The 15,155-nt window shown below is 47.2% G+C and overlaps 3 protein-coding genes across 14 annotated transcripts in view; 1 reads left to right on the top strand and 2 right to left on the bottom strand.

Annotated features, from left to right (window-relative positions):
- C20H17orf67 (chromosome 20 C17orf67 homolog) overlaps window positions 1-10,059 on the bottom strand; it is a 46,325-nt gene extending 36,266 nt beyond the window's left edge. For 2 of the 8 annotated variants that reach the window (XM_063628449.1, XM_063628448.1), the window contains exon 1: window positions 9,717-10,018. In XM_063628449.1, the coding sequence (XP_063484519.1) occupies window positions 9,717-9,970 (254 nt within the window). In that variant the 5' untranslated portion in view covers window positions 9,971-10,018. Of the gene's footprint in view, window positions 1-687; window positions 929-2,840; window positions 3,055-8,997 lie in introns of those variants that run through there. The other 6 variants (XR_010117979.1, XR_010117980.1, XM_063628451.1 and 3 more) reach the window with 6 other exon arrangements.
- A 116-nt stretch (window positions 10,060-10,175) lies between these two features.
- DGKE (diacylglycerol kinase epsilon) overlaps window positions 10,176-15,155 on the top strand; it is a 34,836-nt gene continuing 29,856 nt past the window's right edge. The window contains exons 1-2 of one of the 3 annotated variants that reach the window (XM_055258567.2): window positions 10,176-10,365; window positions 10,881-11,362. In XM_055258567.2, the coding sequence (XP_055114542.1) occupies window positions 10,899-11,362 (464 nt within the window). In that variant the 5' untranslated portion in view covers window positions 10,176-10,365; window positions 10,881-10,898. The remainder of the gene's footprint in view (window positions 10,366-10,880; window positions 11,363-15,155) is intronic. The other 2 variants (XM_063628438.1, XM_063628439.1) reach the window with 2 other exon arrangements.
- TRIM25 (tripartite motif containing 25) overlaps window positions 12,459-15,155 on the bottom strand; it is a 77,471-nt gene continuing 74,774 nt past the window's right edge. The window contains exon 12 of one of the 3 annotated variants that reach the window (XR_010117978.1): window positions 12,459-14,961. The gene's annotated coding sequence lies outside the window, so the exon portion shown is untranslated. The remainder of the gene's footprint in view (window positions 14,962-15,155) is intronic. The other 2 variants (XR_010117977.1, XR_010117976.1) reach the window with 2 other exon arrangements.

Raw genomic sequence — 15,155 nt, forward strand, 5'->3', positions numbered from 1 at the left:
AAGAACCAGGAGCTGATGGGCTCCCCATTCTCCCATGTCCCCATTCCCACGCCCCATTGCATGGATTAGCTAAAGATACTCATGTCTCCCTGACAGGCATTCTTTGTTCATCTTCTTCTGAGAACTCGAGGGAGGTCCTAGTGAGCTGAGCTGCAAAGATAAAAAGCAGCCTCCTTCCTCTTCAGCCATATTCTTGCCAGCTGTTCAAACGACAGCCCTGCTCAGATGCCCTCACTGTGATTAACAATCTTCCCAAGACCTTGCCCACTGACTTCCCCAGGTGGAATCTTCTCAAGGAAACTGAATCCAGACTCTGTCCCAAAGACATTGCTCAGCTTACCTCCTGCTGGGAACCTTCACATATCAATGATTTACTGCTATTTCCCAAAAGGGCCAGCTTTGGGCTTTTCAGCCTTTCAAACAAAACTGTATCATTCAGGGATACCCTTAGGGATCTCTAAAGAAAAGCAAAGAAATGAAGGCCACAAAAGTTAGGATAGTAGTTCCCTCTGATGGGGGAGAAGGTGTATCAAACAAGTGAGCACACAAGAGCTCTCAAATCTTCAATATGTTAACCGGGGTAGTGGGTTTTACTATTATTTTAAAAACTGTATATGTGTTTTATAAACTCTTCTGCATGTGTGACACATTTCAAAATATAAACAAAAAAAGTGAATAAATAATTACCTAGGGAACTTGTTAAGAAGTTAGATTCCTAGCTCCACTTCATATTCTGACTTCAGAGACCTGGTCAGGACCACAGAATCTATATTTTTAAATGATGCTGATGCAGGTGATTCAAAATCCACACTCTGAGGTATCCTAAATGGTTGAAGAGCATCACAAACTTCGGCATCAGATAAGCCTAAGTTCAAAGCCGCAACTCAGTTGACTCCTGACTGTGTGATATCAAGCAGGCTTTCTTCATCTGTAAAATAAGGATGATAAACTTAACACAGTGCCTAGGACCTACTAACTCGTCAACACAGGTTGGCCACAAATATTATTATTATTATTGCTTTTAGTGAATTAAGAGTGTATCTCCTCAGGTGTGGTAATTTCTATTAATCTGTCCCTACACAGGTAAATTTTCCAGATAAAAATTTACTTAGCAAAGAGAGACTACTATTCTTAAAAGCTTTCCCATAAGCCTTAAACTTTTCAAATTCTTTAACTGAATCTGAGAATCTAAGGAAATAACCCTAAACAGAGGATTTATAATAGCAAAATATTAGAAATAGCTACAACAAAAGTAAGGTTATACACACTGTAAGCTATATTCATAGAATGGAGTATAATGTAGCCATTAAATAGGACTTTTTAATAACATATAAAAGTTATTTTGTAATGCTAAATAAGAGCCAGATAGACACTATATCTACCACATCATCAAAAGTATGCATACAAAAAAGTAAATCAGTTTCCATAGAAAATAATGGAATAGACCAAAATGTTCAAACACAGGGTGTCTTTGGAGTGAGAAATGGTGATTCTTTTCTTCCTTTTTTTCAAATACTCTATAATGGGGATTGGGGGAAACCTGTGAATGAGTGTGTGTGTGTGTGTGTGTGTGTGTGTACGTGACCGAGTCTCGCTCTGTCACCCAGGCTGGAGTGCAGTGGCACAATCTCGGTTCACTGCAACCTCCACCTCCTGAACTCATGTGATTCTCCTGCCTCAGGCTCCCGAGTAGCTGGGATTACAGGCACGCACCACTACACCCAGCTGATTTTTTATTTTTAGTAGAGATGGGGTTTCACCATGTTGACCAGGCTGGTCTTGAACTCCTGGCCTCAAGGGATCCACCTGCCTCAGTCTCCCAAAGTGCTGGGATTACAGGTGTGAGCCACCGTGCCCAGTCTGTCACTTTTTAAGTGTATTATTTTGTTGTATCTTCAAATCTAAACTAATTTAAGGGTTCTGCATCAGCTACAATTCATAAAAGACAATGACACTTTCACACACTGTGCAGGCTACTGAAGCAATGCTTTAGAGATCTTACCTAACCTGAGCCCAAGGAGGTGAACTGACAAGCACAAGGGGACACAGATGTCTGAGGTCCAGGTTCTGTTCCCAGGCCTCACAATCCCATCTAACACTCCTCCCACTTCATTACACTGCCCCTCCATTTTCACAATACAGACTGTTAAATACTTCAGCCTCCAAACTCAAAAGTATGGTCCTGGAACTAGCAGCAGCACCTTGGAGCTTCTTAGAAATGCAGGTTATCAGGCCTCTTCCCTGAGAAAGGAAGTCAGAATCTGCATCTTAACAAGATTCCCAGGGCAAGGTTCTCAGAGAAGTAGTAGAATAAGAGAGTCTTTCTTTAATGGTTTAATTTCAGTTGAAGCTGACTTGGTTGACCAAGTTAAAACAGTGATCTCAGTCCCACCATTGGCTGTGTGACATGAAGTGTGTTTCTCAACCTCTCTGTGCCTGGGTTTTTTCATCTGTAAAATGGGGATCATAAAACTACATGGTGCATAGCAAGTGCAGAGATGGAAGCGGGGAGCAGTACCTGTAAACAGTGCCTATAAATAATGCTTCTTGTTGGGTATGTTTTGACAGGCCTGGCGCTCTGCACGAGCTGTGCAATACTTGGCACATAGTAAGTGCTCAGCCAGTACGTGCTTAATAAATAACCAGCAAGAGCACAGGTTATCATTTATCAATTTTTGACTTGAACTGTCCCATTCTTTAATATATAACATTCTCAAAACTGCCAGTTTTCTGCATCCCAACATTCAAAACTGTGCCAGCTCTCACCAGATGGTGAGAAAGTGCGGAGGCTGAAGGTCATAGATAAGCTTAACTCATACTGTAAATCATTCCTACCAGAATTTTTTTTGAGACAAGTAGATTTTATTTACAAATTTCTCCCTCTAACTGATCATAAAATTAACCAATCCAGGATGCCCACTGCTGATTGGGTGCAGGCGGAATGGTGGGGTGTTCTCTGGTGTCTGTTGTGGCTGTGGAATCCATGGTTACTAGGCAGAGCCCTGTGGCAGCACCTTGGAGCTTCTTAGAAATGCAGGTTATCAGGCCTCTTCCCTGAGAAAGGAAATCAGAATCTGCATTTTAACAAGATTCCCAGGGCAAGGTTCTCAGAGAAGTAGCAGAATAAGAGAAAGTCTGTCTTTAATGGTTTAATTTCAGTTGAAGCTGACTTGATTGACCAAGTTACAACAGTGATCTCAGTCCCACTATTGGCCATGTGGGACTGCAGTGTCATGGAGGGGCTGCGATCCTCTGTGGAGCTGGACCCTGGGCTGAACCCTGGGAAGCTGAATGAGGAGATGGTGGGGCTGCCGCCCCATGACCCAAGTCCTCAAGTCACTTTCCACAGCCTCCATGGGAAGACACTGGTGTGTCCACACCTCACGGGCTTAGTGATGGGTCTTAGTTTTATTCACTTAGTCAATGTATTAGGAATGGACTCCGTGTAACGTGGGCATGGAGTATATAACACACCTCAGACTGTGGTTTTCAAATCACCTCAATTAGCATCATTTTAAAATGTGGATGCTGGGCCAGGCGCAGTGGCTCATGCCTGTAATCCCGGCACTTTGGGAGGCCAAGGCGGGCGGACCGCGAGATCAGGAGTTCAAGATCATCCCGGCCAATATGGTGAAACCTCATCTCTACTAAAAATAAAAAATTAGCTGGGTGTACCCGCACTCCAGCCTGGCGACAGAACAAGACTCAGTCTCAAAAAAAAAAAAAAAAAACCAGGCACGGCAGCTCATGCTTGTAATCCCAGCACTTTGGGAGGCCAGGGTGGGTCGATCATCTGAGGTCAGGAGTTCTAGACCAGCCTGACCAACATGGAGAAACCCCATCACTGCTAAAAATACAAAATTAGCTGGACGTGGTGGCGCATGCGTGTAATCCCAGCTACTTGGGAGGCTGAGGTAGGAGAATCGCTTGAACCCAGGAGGCAGAGGTTGTGGTGAGCTGAGATCACACCATTGCACTCCAGCCTGGGCAACAAGAGCAAAACTCTGTCTCAAAAAAAAAAAAAAAAAAAAAATGTGGTTTCTGTGGTCCTGACCAGGTCTCTGGAATCAGAATATGAAATGGAGCTAGGAATCCACCTTCTTAACAAGTTCCCTAGGTAATTCTTTATTCAAAACTTTTTTGATGTTGTTTATATTTTGAAATCCGTCACACATACAGAAGAGTTTATAAAACATATATACACAGTTTCTAACATAACAATAAAACAAACACCTATGTACCCACTACCCAGGTTAACGTATTGAAGATTGGGAGCTCTGGTGTGCCCAGTTGTTTGGTACACCTTCTCCCCCATCAGAGGGAACTACTACCCTAACTTTCGTGGCTTTCATTTCCTTAGTCAACCTGTTAGGAATCGACTCCATGTAACATACAAAAAGCAGCTTGCAGAAACACTGGATTCACACATGGAGGAGAAATGCCAACTCACGGGCAAGTATAGTGATGCCAAAAAAAAACACTGCAGAGATTGAGGGATCTTTAGAGGATGTCAGGGTGTGAAAAAGTATTTAAACATCCCCAGTTTTGTAGATGCTTATAAGGTGAACAGCACCAACGCAATGCTGATGCAGAAATTCACATCCCAGCGGGGCACAGCTGCTCACGCCTGTAATTTCAACACTTTGGGAGGCCGAGGTGGACAGATCACCTGAGTCAGGAGTTTGAGACCAGCCTGGCCAGCACAGTGAAACCCGTCTCTACTAACAATACAAAAATTAGCCAGGCATGGTGGCGGGCGCCTGTAATCTCAGCTACTCAGCAGGCTGGGGCAGGAGAATTGCTTGAACCTGGGAGGTGGAGATTGCAGTGAGCTCAGATCGCACCATTACACTCTAGCCTGGGCGACAAGAGCAAGACTCCATCGCAAAAAAAATAAAATAAAATAAAAAAATAAAAATAAATCACATCCCTGGTTCAAGAACTGAAAGAAGAGAGGTTTAAAGAAGAAAAGAAAAAAGAAGAGAGATCCAGACTCTCTAAGCAAAAAGAAGGGCTGGCAGAGACATTATCTATGCTGGAGTCCCTGGAAGAGGCCATGGGAGTCACCCCGTCACAAGGAGCTTTTCCACACCAGCCAGGCAGCCAAGAGCCAAGCCCTGCTGCTCCCTTCCCCAGGAGGGCCTGGGTCTTAGGGCAGCACGTTCTCTCCCCTCCACTCAGGCCTCCAGAGCTGCCAGGCCAGGTTCTCCCATGTTGACTCCATCCGAGGGTCCCTGAGGCCAGTGGATCCAGGGGAGCCCCTTTCTGCGTTGAAGTTTCCACCTTCCCCTTCTGACACTGCAGCCAGCTCCTTCATGGTCAATTCCTCCAAATCTAAAGAATACAGGAGACCCTGGAGCACATCAGCAAAGTCTGGATTCTCTCTCATTAGCAGCAAAAGAACTGCCATACTTGAGAACCTCATCTTTTGCTCAAACTGAAACATCATCAAACTGCATTTCTCAAGACAATGCTCTGTAAATATTATTTATGTATTAATCTCCTAGGTGAACAATTTCTATTTTATCCTCTACAAAATTATTGTATTATACTTTGAAAGTAGATTTCATTTATCAATACTTTTGGTACTCAACTGCAATATTTTTTCTAGAGTTATAGTCCCAATAATTTTAAGTCATAAGTTAAAGCATCATTTTTTGGCTTGAGTATGTATTTGTTGAAAAACTTGGCTGGGCACGGTGGCTCACGCCTGTAATCCCAGCACTTTGGGAGGCTGAGGCGGGTGGCTCACGAGGTCAGGAGATCGGGACCATCCTGCCTAACACGGTGAAATCCCGTCTCTACTAAAAATACAAAAAAAATTAGCCAGGCGTGGTGGCGGGCGCCTGTAGTCCCAGCTACTCGGGAGGCTGAGGCAAGAGAATGGTGAGAACCTGGGAGGCAGAGCTTGCAGTGAGCCAAGATTGTGCCACTGCACTCCAGTCTGGGCGACAGAGCAAGACTCCATCTCAAAAAAAAAAAAAATTATGCAAAGGGAGATTTATTTTGGGATAAAGTAAAAGGGAATGTTTAAAGAGAAATTTCTATAATATTTAGATTCAAATAGTAGATATTTTTCAAAAAACAAAATTGATAAATTACATGGAGATGATTTTATTTCACTACAAGAGTGATGTAGGGAGAGATTTCTAAGAAGAAATCCCCCTGGACAACACTGGGGAACCCCACATCACTTTTCCCCATCTCCTCTCAAAATCACCAAAACATTTCTAAGTGGAAAACTGAGGAGGCTGTAAGGGACTTCTCTCTCACAAAATTAAACCAAGGTTCCCACAGTTAGTGTACTTAGACACCAGTGATGCCCCCTCATTAGGCAGTGAGCACAGATGGGTGTTATCCTGGTGGAAAGGAAGCAGCAATTGACATTTTGACTAACTGTGGTGGAGGGGAAGTCACACAGATCAATAACAGGGACAGCAGCAGCAGACGTGCTTTGGTTCGGCCGGGCGCAGTGGCTCACACCTGTAATCCAAGCACTTTGGGAGGCCGAAGCAGGTGGATCACCTAGGGTGAGGAGTTCAAGAGCAGCCTGGCAAACATGGTGAAACCCTGTCTCAACTAAAAATACAAAAATTAGCCGGGTGTGGTGGCGGGCACCTGTAATCCCAGCTACTTGAGAGGCTGAGGCGGGAGAATCACTTGAACCCGGGCAGCAGAGGTTGCAGTGAGCCTAGATCGTGCCATTGCCCTCCAGCCTGGGAGACAGAACGAGACTCCTTCTCAAAAAAAAAAAAAAAAAAAAAAAAAAGTCCTTTGGTTGGAGATAGCAATGAAGATTAGAAAGTCCCTGTCTTCATGTTGCTCCCATTTTAGGGTGGAAAGGCAGATACTAAACAATATAATTACACAACACAGCATGTGAGGAGGTGCCAGTTTTATGAAGAAAAATAAAGACGGAAAGGGGAGAGTGACACGTGGGAGGGTGGGGCAATCTTGGTAGGGGTGGTCAGCAAGGCCTCCGTCGGGAGGGAGCACCTGAGCAATGAAGACATGGGGAAAAACTTTGTAGGATAAGGGGGTGGAATTGACAATAGCCCTGAAGGGGGCATAAGTCTGGTAGGCGTGAGGACCATGCAGAGGCCAGAGTGGCCTGAACTCAGTGAACGACGGCCAGAGTGGGAAGTGAGTGAAGGGTACCAGGGGTCTGAGAATGGAGGGGTTCTCCCCACAGTAAGAGTTTCATTTCAATGTAAAAGTTCAGAGGCAGCCTGCAGGGAACATGGTAAAGCAGGGAGACCAGGTGGGAGGCTGTGACAGTCATTCGAGGGTGAGAATGGTGACAGCTGGACCAGGGGAGTAGTGGAGGGGGGGATGGAGAGATGGGCTCGAGTCCAGGACCTGTGCTGCAGCCAGAGACCGAGAGACTCACTGAGGCCTGCGGGTGCCAGAGAAAAGGGGAATCAGGATGAGGACAAGGAGTCCACTGTGAGCATCTCCCTGAGGGGTGGTGTCCTTTGCTGGAACAGAGAGGGATGGCAAAGGAGGGGCATCTGGATGATAAATTGGAATAAATGTTTGGGAGGAGACTTGGGACCAGGACCTTTTGACACTAGAGTAGAAATACCAAGTGCTCAGATGGACATAGGTGGAGAACTTGGAGGAGCAATCACAGCATCAGCAAGGAACGTGGAGGATCATTGGGGCATGAAGTTACTATTACACAGAAGTCCAAGGCCTGGGCAGATTCCAAGGGGTGAATGAAATGAGTCTGCTAGTGGCCAGAACCCTCCTCAGGTCTCCCAGTAGCCACAATACCACAAAAACCATCAAGAGTGACCGCCCCAAGTCTGTTCCCATTAGGGGACTTAAGTTGTGCAGAATCCTTATAAGACAGCCTCCACCAAACACGTGTCTATGCAGGTCCACGTGCCGTGTACATACATACCGACTGATGAAGATCCCCTCCTTGACCAAGCTCTAGCCAGGCTTCCCTGAGCCCCCTTTTCAACTAGGCCTCCACCTTGGCCTATGAAATCTGCAGACTTCAGCAAAAAGGATCGGGTCCATACTTCCCCCTATATTAAAATGCTTAAACACATAGTTTCTTTTTTTTTTTTTGAGACGGAGTTTTTCTCTGTCGCCCAGGCTGGAATACATTGGTGCAATCACAGCTCACTGCAACCTCCGCCTCCCGGATTAAGCAATTCTCTGCCTCAAGCCTCCCGAGTAGCTGGGATTACAGGCACCCACCACCACGCCCAGCTAATTATTTGTTATTTTTAGTAGAGACAGGGTTTCACCATCTTGACCAGGCTGATCTTGAATTCCTGACCCCGTGATGCACCTGCCTCGGCCTCCCAAAGTGTTGGGATTACAGGCGTGAACCACAGCGCCCGGCCTAAACACACAGTTTTTAACTGCTCAAAGCTGCATCCATAGGATGACCCCAGACCCCCTAAAGTGTCTGCCTGGGAAAGCTGCCAAAAGAACTCACTGTTGGCTATTGCCAACACCTTATAAGCAGCGCCTGATGTCCCTTTCTTAAACAGTTAACAACAACAAAAAACTAAACAATTGTGAATCCTTCCTCTGTCTCTCTGGGATGTAATGTCTCCTACACATCAGGAGTATCCTTCTCAAGAACCTGAAAGCCATTCCTCCAACATGCAATCACCAGGAAGCAAACGGCCTATCTCCCAGTTCCTGTGGGTGGATAGGGCCCTGACTCCCACCCATAACAGCCATCTAATAGGCACTGTCGCCTAACCTTACTTACACTGACCCACCCTTCACAAGTTTCACTTTCCTGACTACCGAGTTCCTGCTCATCCCCTTCATACTCCCTCCTCCTCCCTCTTAAACACCCAGTCACTTCTGCACAAAGTTCAGTTCCGTTCACGAGGTACCTTCTTCCCTAGTATATGATTAAAATCTGCTTTACCACTTTTACTAGTGTCTAGCTTTATCTTCTACAGTTAATACAAATATACGCACATACACATGCATACATATGCACACGTAACAATACATACACACACGTATATATACATCTATATGTGTATTCTTAATGAATGTTATGTCTTCTCTACTCCTTTGGAAGATATTATCAGGTATTTCTTTGCAGTTTTCCTATGATCTCTGCGCTTCTTTTCTGTTCTTTGGTCCCTTGCTTCGGTGTGTGTTTTCTTTCCATCTTTTATGCTAGAGGACGTCCTCAAGCATCAAGTGGTCCTCGGCTCCCATTCCTACCTACGTATGTGGTAGGAAGGAAGCCGCTGAGTGGAGCTGTGCGCGCCAGGCCGGTGCCTGTGCCTCTCTGGACTCCGTGTTTCTTCGGCGGTGCTGAGCGGCGGTGCTTCCGCGTCCGCGTTCTGCGGGTCGCTGATGTGCTGCAGGCTGCAGCCCGCGTGGTCGCGGCTCAAGTCCGCGTGGGGCCGATAGGACTCCAGCCGGGAGCGGACATTCCGCCGGAACCTGGGGCTGGACGACGGCAGCAGGAGGCGTGCTCCCATCTCCGGTGGTCCCCGGCTCCCGCCGCTCCCCTTTCTCCCCGGCCTCGGGCGCTGGCGGGCGCGGGCGGCGGGGTAGTGCCGGGGAGGCCCGCCCGCCACGGCAGGGGGCGGAAACAGCGGCCGGGCTCCGGGTCAGCGGCGACGAGCGGGCGGCTGCCCCGCTCGCCCTCGGCCTCTGCACCCCCACGCCGCTCCGCAGCGGAGGAGCGCTCGGGTCTGCGTTACTGCGGCCGCCGCACCTACCTCAGCCCGCCGCGGCCATGTCGGGCGGCGCCGCGCAGGTCGCCTACCCCCTCGCTTCCCAGTCGGCGTACGCATCCCCGGCGGCGGCGGCGGCGGCGGCGGCATCGGCTAGAGGTTCGGCTCAAGCCGGGGGCACTCGTGTCCGCGCCGAGCGGCGGGCGTGGGCGCGGCCCCTGGGCCCCGCGCGGCGCGGTGCTGCAAAGACGATGCTCGTGGCCCTGCCCCGCCGGCGGCGCTCCAGAATTTTCTACCATTACGAAGTTTCGGCATTTAACCCTCCATCCTCTCAAACGCCCCACTGTTCCTCCGCCCCCTTCCCCTAGGCCCCGCCCCCAGCCGCAGTGCCCTGCCCCCTTCCCTCCGTCTCCAGCCTCCTCCGCAGCCCCGCTCCCTCAGGCCGGTCCGTCACCCCTCCCACCTCACACCTCCGCCCCGCCCGTCAGCCCTAGCTCCGCCCAGCCACGGGGATCGCCGCCGCAGGCCCCGCCTCCAGCTTGCGGCCCCGCGCGCCGGATCGGCGTGCGTGCGGCTGGAGCCTCAAGCGTTTCCTCCGCCCGGCTTCATCGCCGCCTGCGGCCCAGCATCGCTCTCCTTCTGCGCGAGGCGGCTAAGGCCTGCTGGCCAGGAGCCGCGTCTCCACCTGCGCGAGGTAGGGCTTCGAGGACTGGCGCGGCCCAGGTCTCCGGAGGCCTCCCGAGAGGGGCGAGGGCTCCGGGCCGCGCGTGGGGGCGGGTGGGGCCCGGGAGGAGACGGCGCCCCGGAGGGGAGTGCGAGGCCTGGGCCGACGGTTACGGGCGCCGACCGGCGTCGTCTGGTCCGAACGCCCGGCCTTTCGGTGGAGGGCAGCTTTCTCCTATGTGTTGCGTCCTTCCATGGGTCAGACCGGCGGCGAGGTGAGGCGGCGGCGGCGGCAGCAGCAGTCTTGGGCTCCTGGACGCGCTCCCGACGTGGGGCGGGTTGGGGAGTGGGGACTGGAGCGTGACGGCTGGACGTCGCCTTCTCGGCGCGGCAGGTCCCGGGCGACGGGGGCACGAGGCGCAATCCCGCCCTCGGGAGAGCGGAAACACCTGGACTGAGGGCGCCCGGTTTGGCCCCGGAAAGGCAGGAAGGGGGCGGGGAAGGGATGGCGAGCTCGGGGTGCACCCCTGTTTCTTTTCTGGTTAGGTATCGTCCTTGGAGAAGATGGAAGTGGAGAGGCGGCCGGCGCCGGGCTCGCCTTCCGAGGGCCTGTTTGCGGACGGGCACCTGATCTTGTGGACGCTGTGCTCGGTCCTGCTGCCGGTGTTCATCACCTTCTGGTGTAGCCTCCAGCGGTCGCGCCGGCAGCTGCACCGCAGGGACATCTTCCGCAAGAGCAAGCACGGGTGGCGCGACACGGACCTGTTCAGCCAGCCCACCTACTGCTGCGTGTGCGCGCAGCACATTCTGCAGGGCGCCTTCTGCGACTGCTGCGGGCTCCGCGTGGACGAGGGCTGCCTCAGGAAGGCCGACCAGCGCTTCCAGTGCAAGGAAATTATGCTCAAGAATGACACCAAGGTCCTGGACGCCATGCCCCACCACTGGATCCGGGGCAACGTGCCCCTGTGCAGTTACTGTATGGTTTGCAAGCAGCAGTGTGGCTGTCAACCCAAGCTTTGCGATTACAGGTATGGTCTTCGTGGACACTCACTGTCCCAGAAGGCTCCGTGAGAATCAGGATTTCATAGAGTGGTGTAGAGGCCTGCTTTAATCTCTGCTGATGACCTAAACTCATCTTGAGGAAACAAGCTAATAAATAAACATCCCTGAGTTTGTGCAAGCGTGGCAGCTTTGCAGTAGTCATTTGCTGAGATGATGAATCCAGGCTCCACTCCTCAGCCAGCCTGCCCTTTTGGGTGATAAAACTTGGCTCTTAACGTTAATACAGAGGTTTCTAAGTGGTGCCTGCTTCATGGCCACCGTATATTTTAGCTTTTGTTCCTATCGATTATCTCCTTATTTTAAATAAGGAAAAATGAAATATGAACAAATTAACTTTTCCCTTCAGCCGCAAAACTGATGGGTCACAGGTTTTGTACTATGAATGTGCAGTGAAAACAAGTGTCATTCCAAGGCAGCAGTTTTATGTCTTTTGCTAATATAGCTGTTGGTACCGTAGCGAAATATACTCAAAAAGAACACTGAAAGGAATATTCCTTTTGACGCTTGATCTTTCAGGACATGTAGAATCTTAGATAAGTGACCTTGATTAAGCCAAGAATATTTTAATGTGTTTTATATACACACTGGACAACACATTTTTGTCCTTAAATATTGTCTGAAAATAGGTGAAGATGTCCTTTGCTGATGTTGGAAGTTGGTAAAGGAGAATGCTGCTTTGCAAATGATTTCTTCTAACTCAGTTCACAGTTGAGAAAATTAAAGCCCGTTAGGTCCACTCTGGTAACATAGGACTGGCCTCCAGGATTTCCAGCTCCGGACTAACATCTAGCCTCTTTTGAGCCTTAAGTCTGGACATCTTCATTGTAATGGGTTTTATTTCTGACAAGTAGAAAGGCGCATAAACATGCTTAAGAAATGAAATAAGCAGTAAATAGGAAGCTGCTTTTTAATTTTTTAAATTTCTTTTTGCAGAAATTCTTTAATTAGCATGAACGCTATTATAATGTCAATACCTGTTTTTAAGTCTTAAATAATTTTACAGATTATCAAAGAGGCTTAAGAATAAATGTTCAAAATAATGTATTCTAGACAACTACAAAGTTTTGTAACTATGCATTTTTATTTGGTATCTTTAAAAATTAAATGCTGTCCTTCTGGCATCAGTGAGAGCCAAGTTAGCAGGGACTTTAAATAAATTTCATAATGAATTGAGTATTGTTCTATTTCCTTCCCTTCTCTGATGTAGCCTCCAGTAGTCTGTGTCTGTGCAGAATTATATTAAAAATGGTTTCCATAAATAACCGTATTTCAAATACTCTTGAACACATAATCATGCTTCTGATCCTCCACCCAAATGATCTTTCTAAAAATGCAAATCTGATCAAGTGCCTGTTCTGCTTAAAGCCCTTTAAATTGCTCCCCATCGGCTTTGGGAGGCCAAGGCGGGCGGATCACGAGGTCAGGAGATCGAGACCACGGTGAAACCCCGTCTCTACTAAAAATACAAAAAAAAAAATTAGCCGGGCGTAGTGGCGGGCGCCTGTAGTCCCAGCTACTCGGAGAGGCTGAGGCAGGAGAATGGCGTGAACCCGGGAGGCGGAGCTTGCAGTGAGCCGAGATTGCGCCACTGCACTCCAGCCTGGGGGACAGAGCGAGACTCCGTCTCAAAAAAAAAAAAAAAAAAAAAAAAATTGCTCCCCATCGGGTAAGCTGACTGTTTTACAGTGTAAACCCCTAAGTGCTTATTCACAGCGTACATAAGGTTCTAGTACTTAGTACTTTCTGGCCTCTGTCCTTCTACTTTTATCCAACACCACCTGCATTAAACTTTATGCACCAGCAACATCAAGCTTCTTGTAATTTCCTTAAAATGTCAGGCATTTTCTGACGTTTCTGCCCCTTTGCTCAAAGCTTTCCTCTCAATATTCTTCTGGCTAGCTTCTAGGCACCCTTAAAGACCCATCCCGTGTCCTCGTCCTTTCCTCCAGGAACTCCTGCCTGATCTACTCACCTTCCCTCCTCCCCCAATTTTTCCTTCTTGGTGATAACATCCTATATCTCATCCAGCAGCATCAGCATCTCTTCAAAATCTGTTAGAAATGCAAATTCTAGGGTTGCTAGATTTAGCAGATAAAATATTGCAGTATTTGGAACATAAAAAGTTTCTCTGAAATTGAAATTCAACTAGGCATTGCCTTTTTTTTTTTTTTTCTGGCAACCCTAGCCCAACCCCAGACCTACTAAATCAGAAACTTGGGCTGGACATCAGCAGTCTTTGTTTTAACAGGCCCTACAGGTCCTTCTAAAGATGGAGAACCACTGCTATATTTACATATCTTTAAAAACATGCACCTCTGTCTCTTAATTTTGTGTCCTCCCATTGAGCACACTGAATCTTTGTGATAATCTTCTTTTCTTCATTAGTGCATTTTTACAGAGTACCCCTTACCCCATAATAGAAATTATCTCTGTATAATTTAGGAGATGTTTATTATTCCCAAGAGAAGAGACCACAGTGTCCTGAAGTTGTACATATTCTACAGTGTTCTGAACTGATTTATGTTGGCCAATAATTTTATACAGGATTACAAGTCTCCAGTGACCTTCTGTAGGAATGAAATATTTTGGAAGGAGAAACAAAATAAATAGCTACTTAGAACCTTTAAACACAGAGCAGACAGTCCTTCTCTGGATTTTATCTAGCCCTGAGGAGAGCTCCTTCCCAGTCTGCATCTCATTCTTAGGGAAGTGAGTGAACTCTGCAGACAAGTTAGCATTTCAAAGGACACTAATGAGAGATGATGACTGAGTTTAAAGCCTCCAGGATAAGTGAGAAAGGCCCTTTAATTTATACTCATTCGGTCATTATACTTATTGAGCATCTATTTTTGTACTAGACACTGTGCTAGAGTACTTTGTCTGTAGATTTTTTCTTTCTGTGTGCTCCTGTTTCTACCCCCAACCACTACATCTTCTTTTTCTTCTTCTTATCTCTCCTCTGACTAAAATAGGGAATTAGGTTATATTTTTACATATTCAATATATTTATTAAATGAACCTTTGTTTCTTGTAGTATTCTATCTCATTAAGAGAAAAAGAACTTAAAGTGCTTTTTAATTTATAGGACTTTTTATTCATTACATCTACCCCATGCCTCACACACAATTACTGTGATTAGTAAAACAAAGCTGCCGACTCTCAGAAGGCAGTTACACTGGCCTCAGTGTAACTAGTCTCAGCTTTGATAAATTTTGTTTCTGTATTCTATTGGTATGTGTTTATTCATTTCATTAATTATCTGAAACAGTGAAAGATACCAAATCATCTTCTAGAGCAGAGGTGGGCAAACTTACTGTAAAGAGCCAAAAGAATTTTCGGCTTTCCCAACCATTTCGCCTGTCATAATTACTTAACTCTGCCATAGTTGCAGTGCAAAACCAGCCATGGACAATACATAAATGAATGAGCTTACCTGTGTTCCAGTAAAACTTCATTCACAAAATCAGATGGCAGACATATTTTCAGCTTGCAGAACCCTGTTCTAGTGAATCTCATAAATGACCATCTCAACTTTATGTATAATTCAGCTGCCTCCTTCAGCACACTAAAAAAGAGAGCTGTTGTGAACAGGTGATTTTTTAGAGAAAAGCCTTGTTAAGCCTTTTTTTTTTCCTATAAATGTGCAGTCATACTCCTGCACAAGAACGGCATATAAATTCATGAGGCATTCCATATTTTCATATGAAGGAACTTTCTAGAGTAATGTTTATATCTTGATAAGGGTTTCAGTTACATATG

The sequence above is a fragment of the Symphalangus syndactylus genome, chromosome 20 (genome assembly GCF_028878055.3).
Source record: "Symphalangus syndactylus isolate Jambi chromosome 20, NHGRI_mSymSyn1-v2.1_pri, whole genome shotgun sequence".
Classification (NCBI taxonomy): Eukaryota; Metazoa; Chordata; class Mammalia; order Primates; family Hylobatidae; genus Symphalangus; species Symphalangus syndactylus.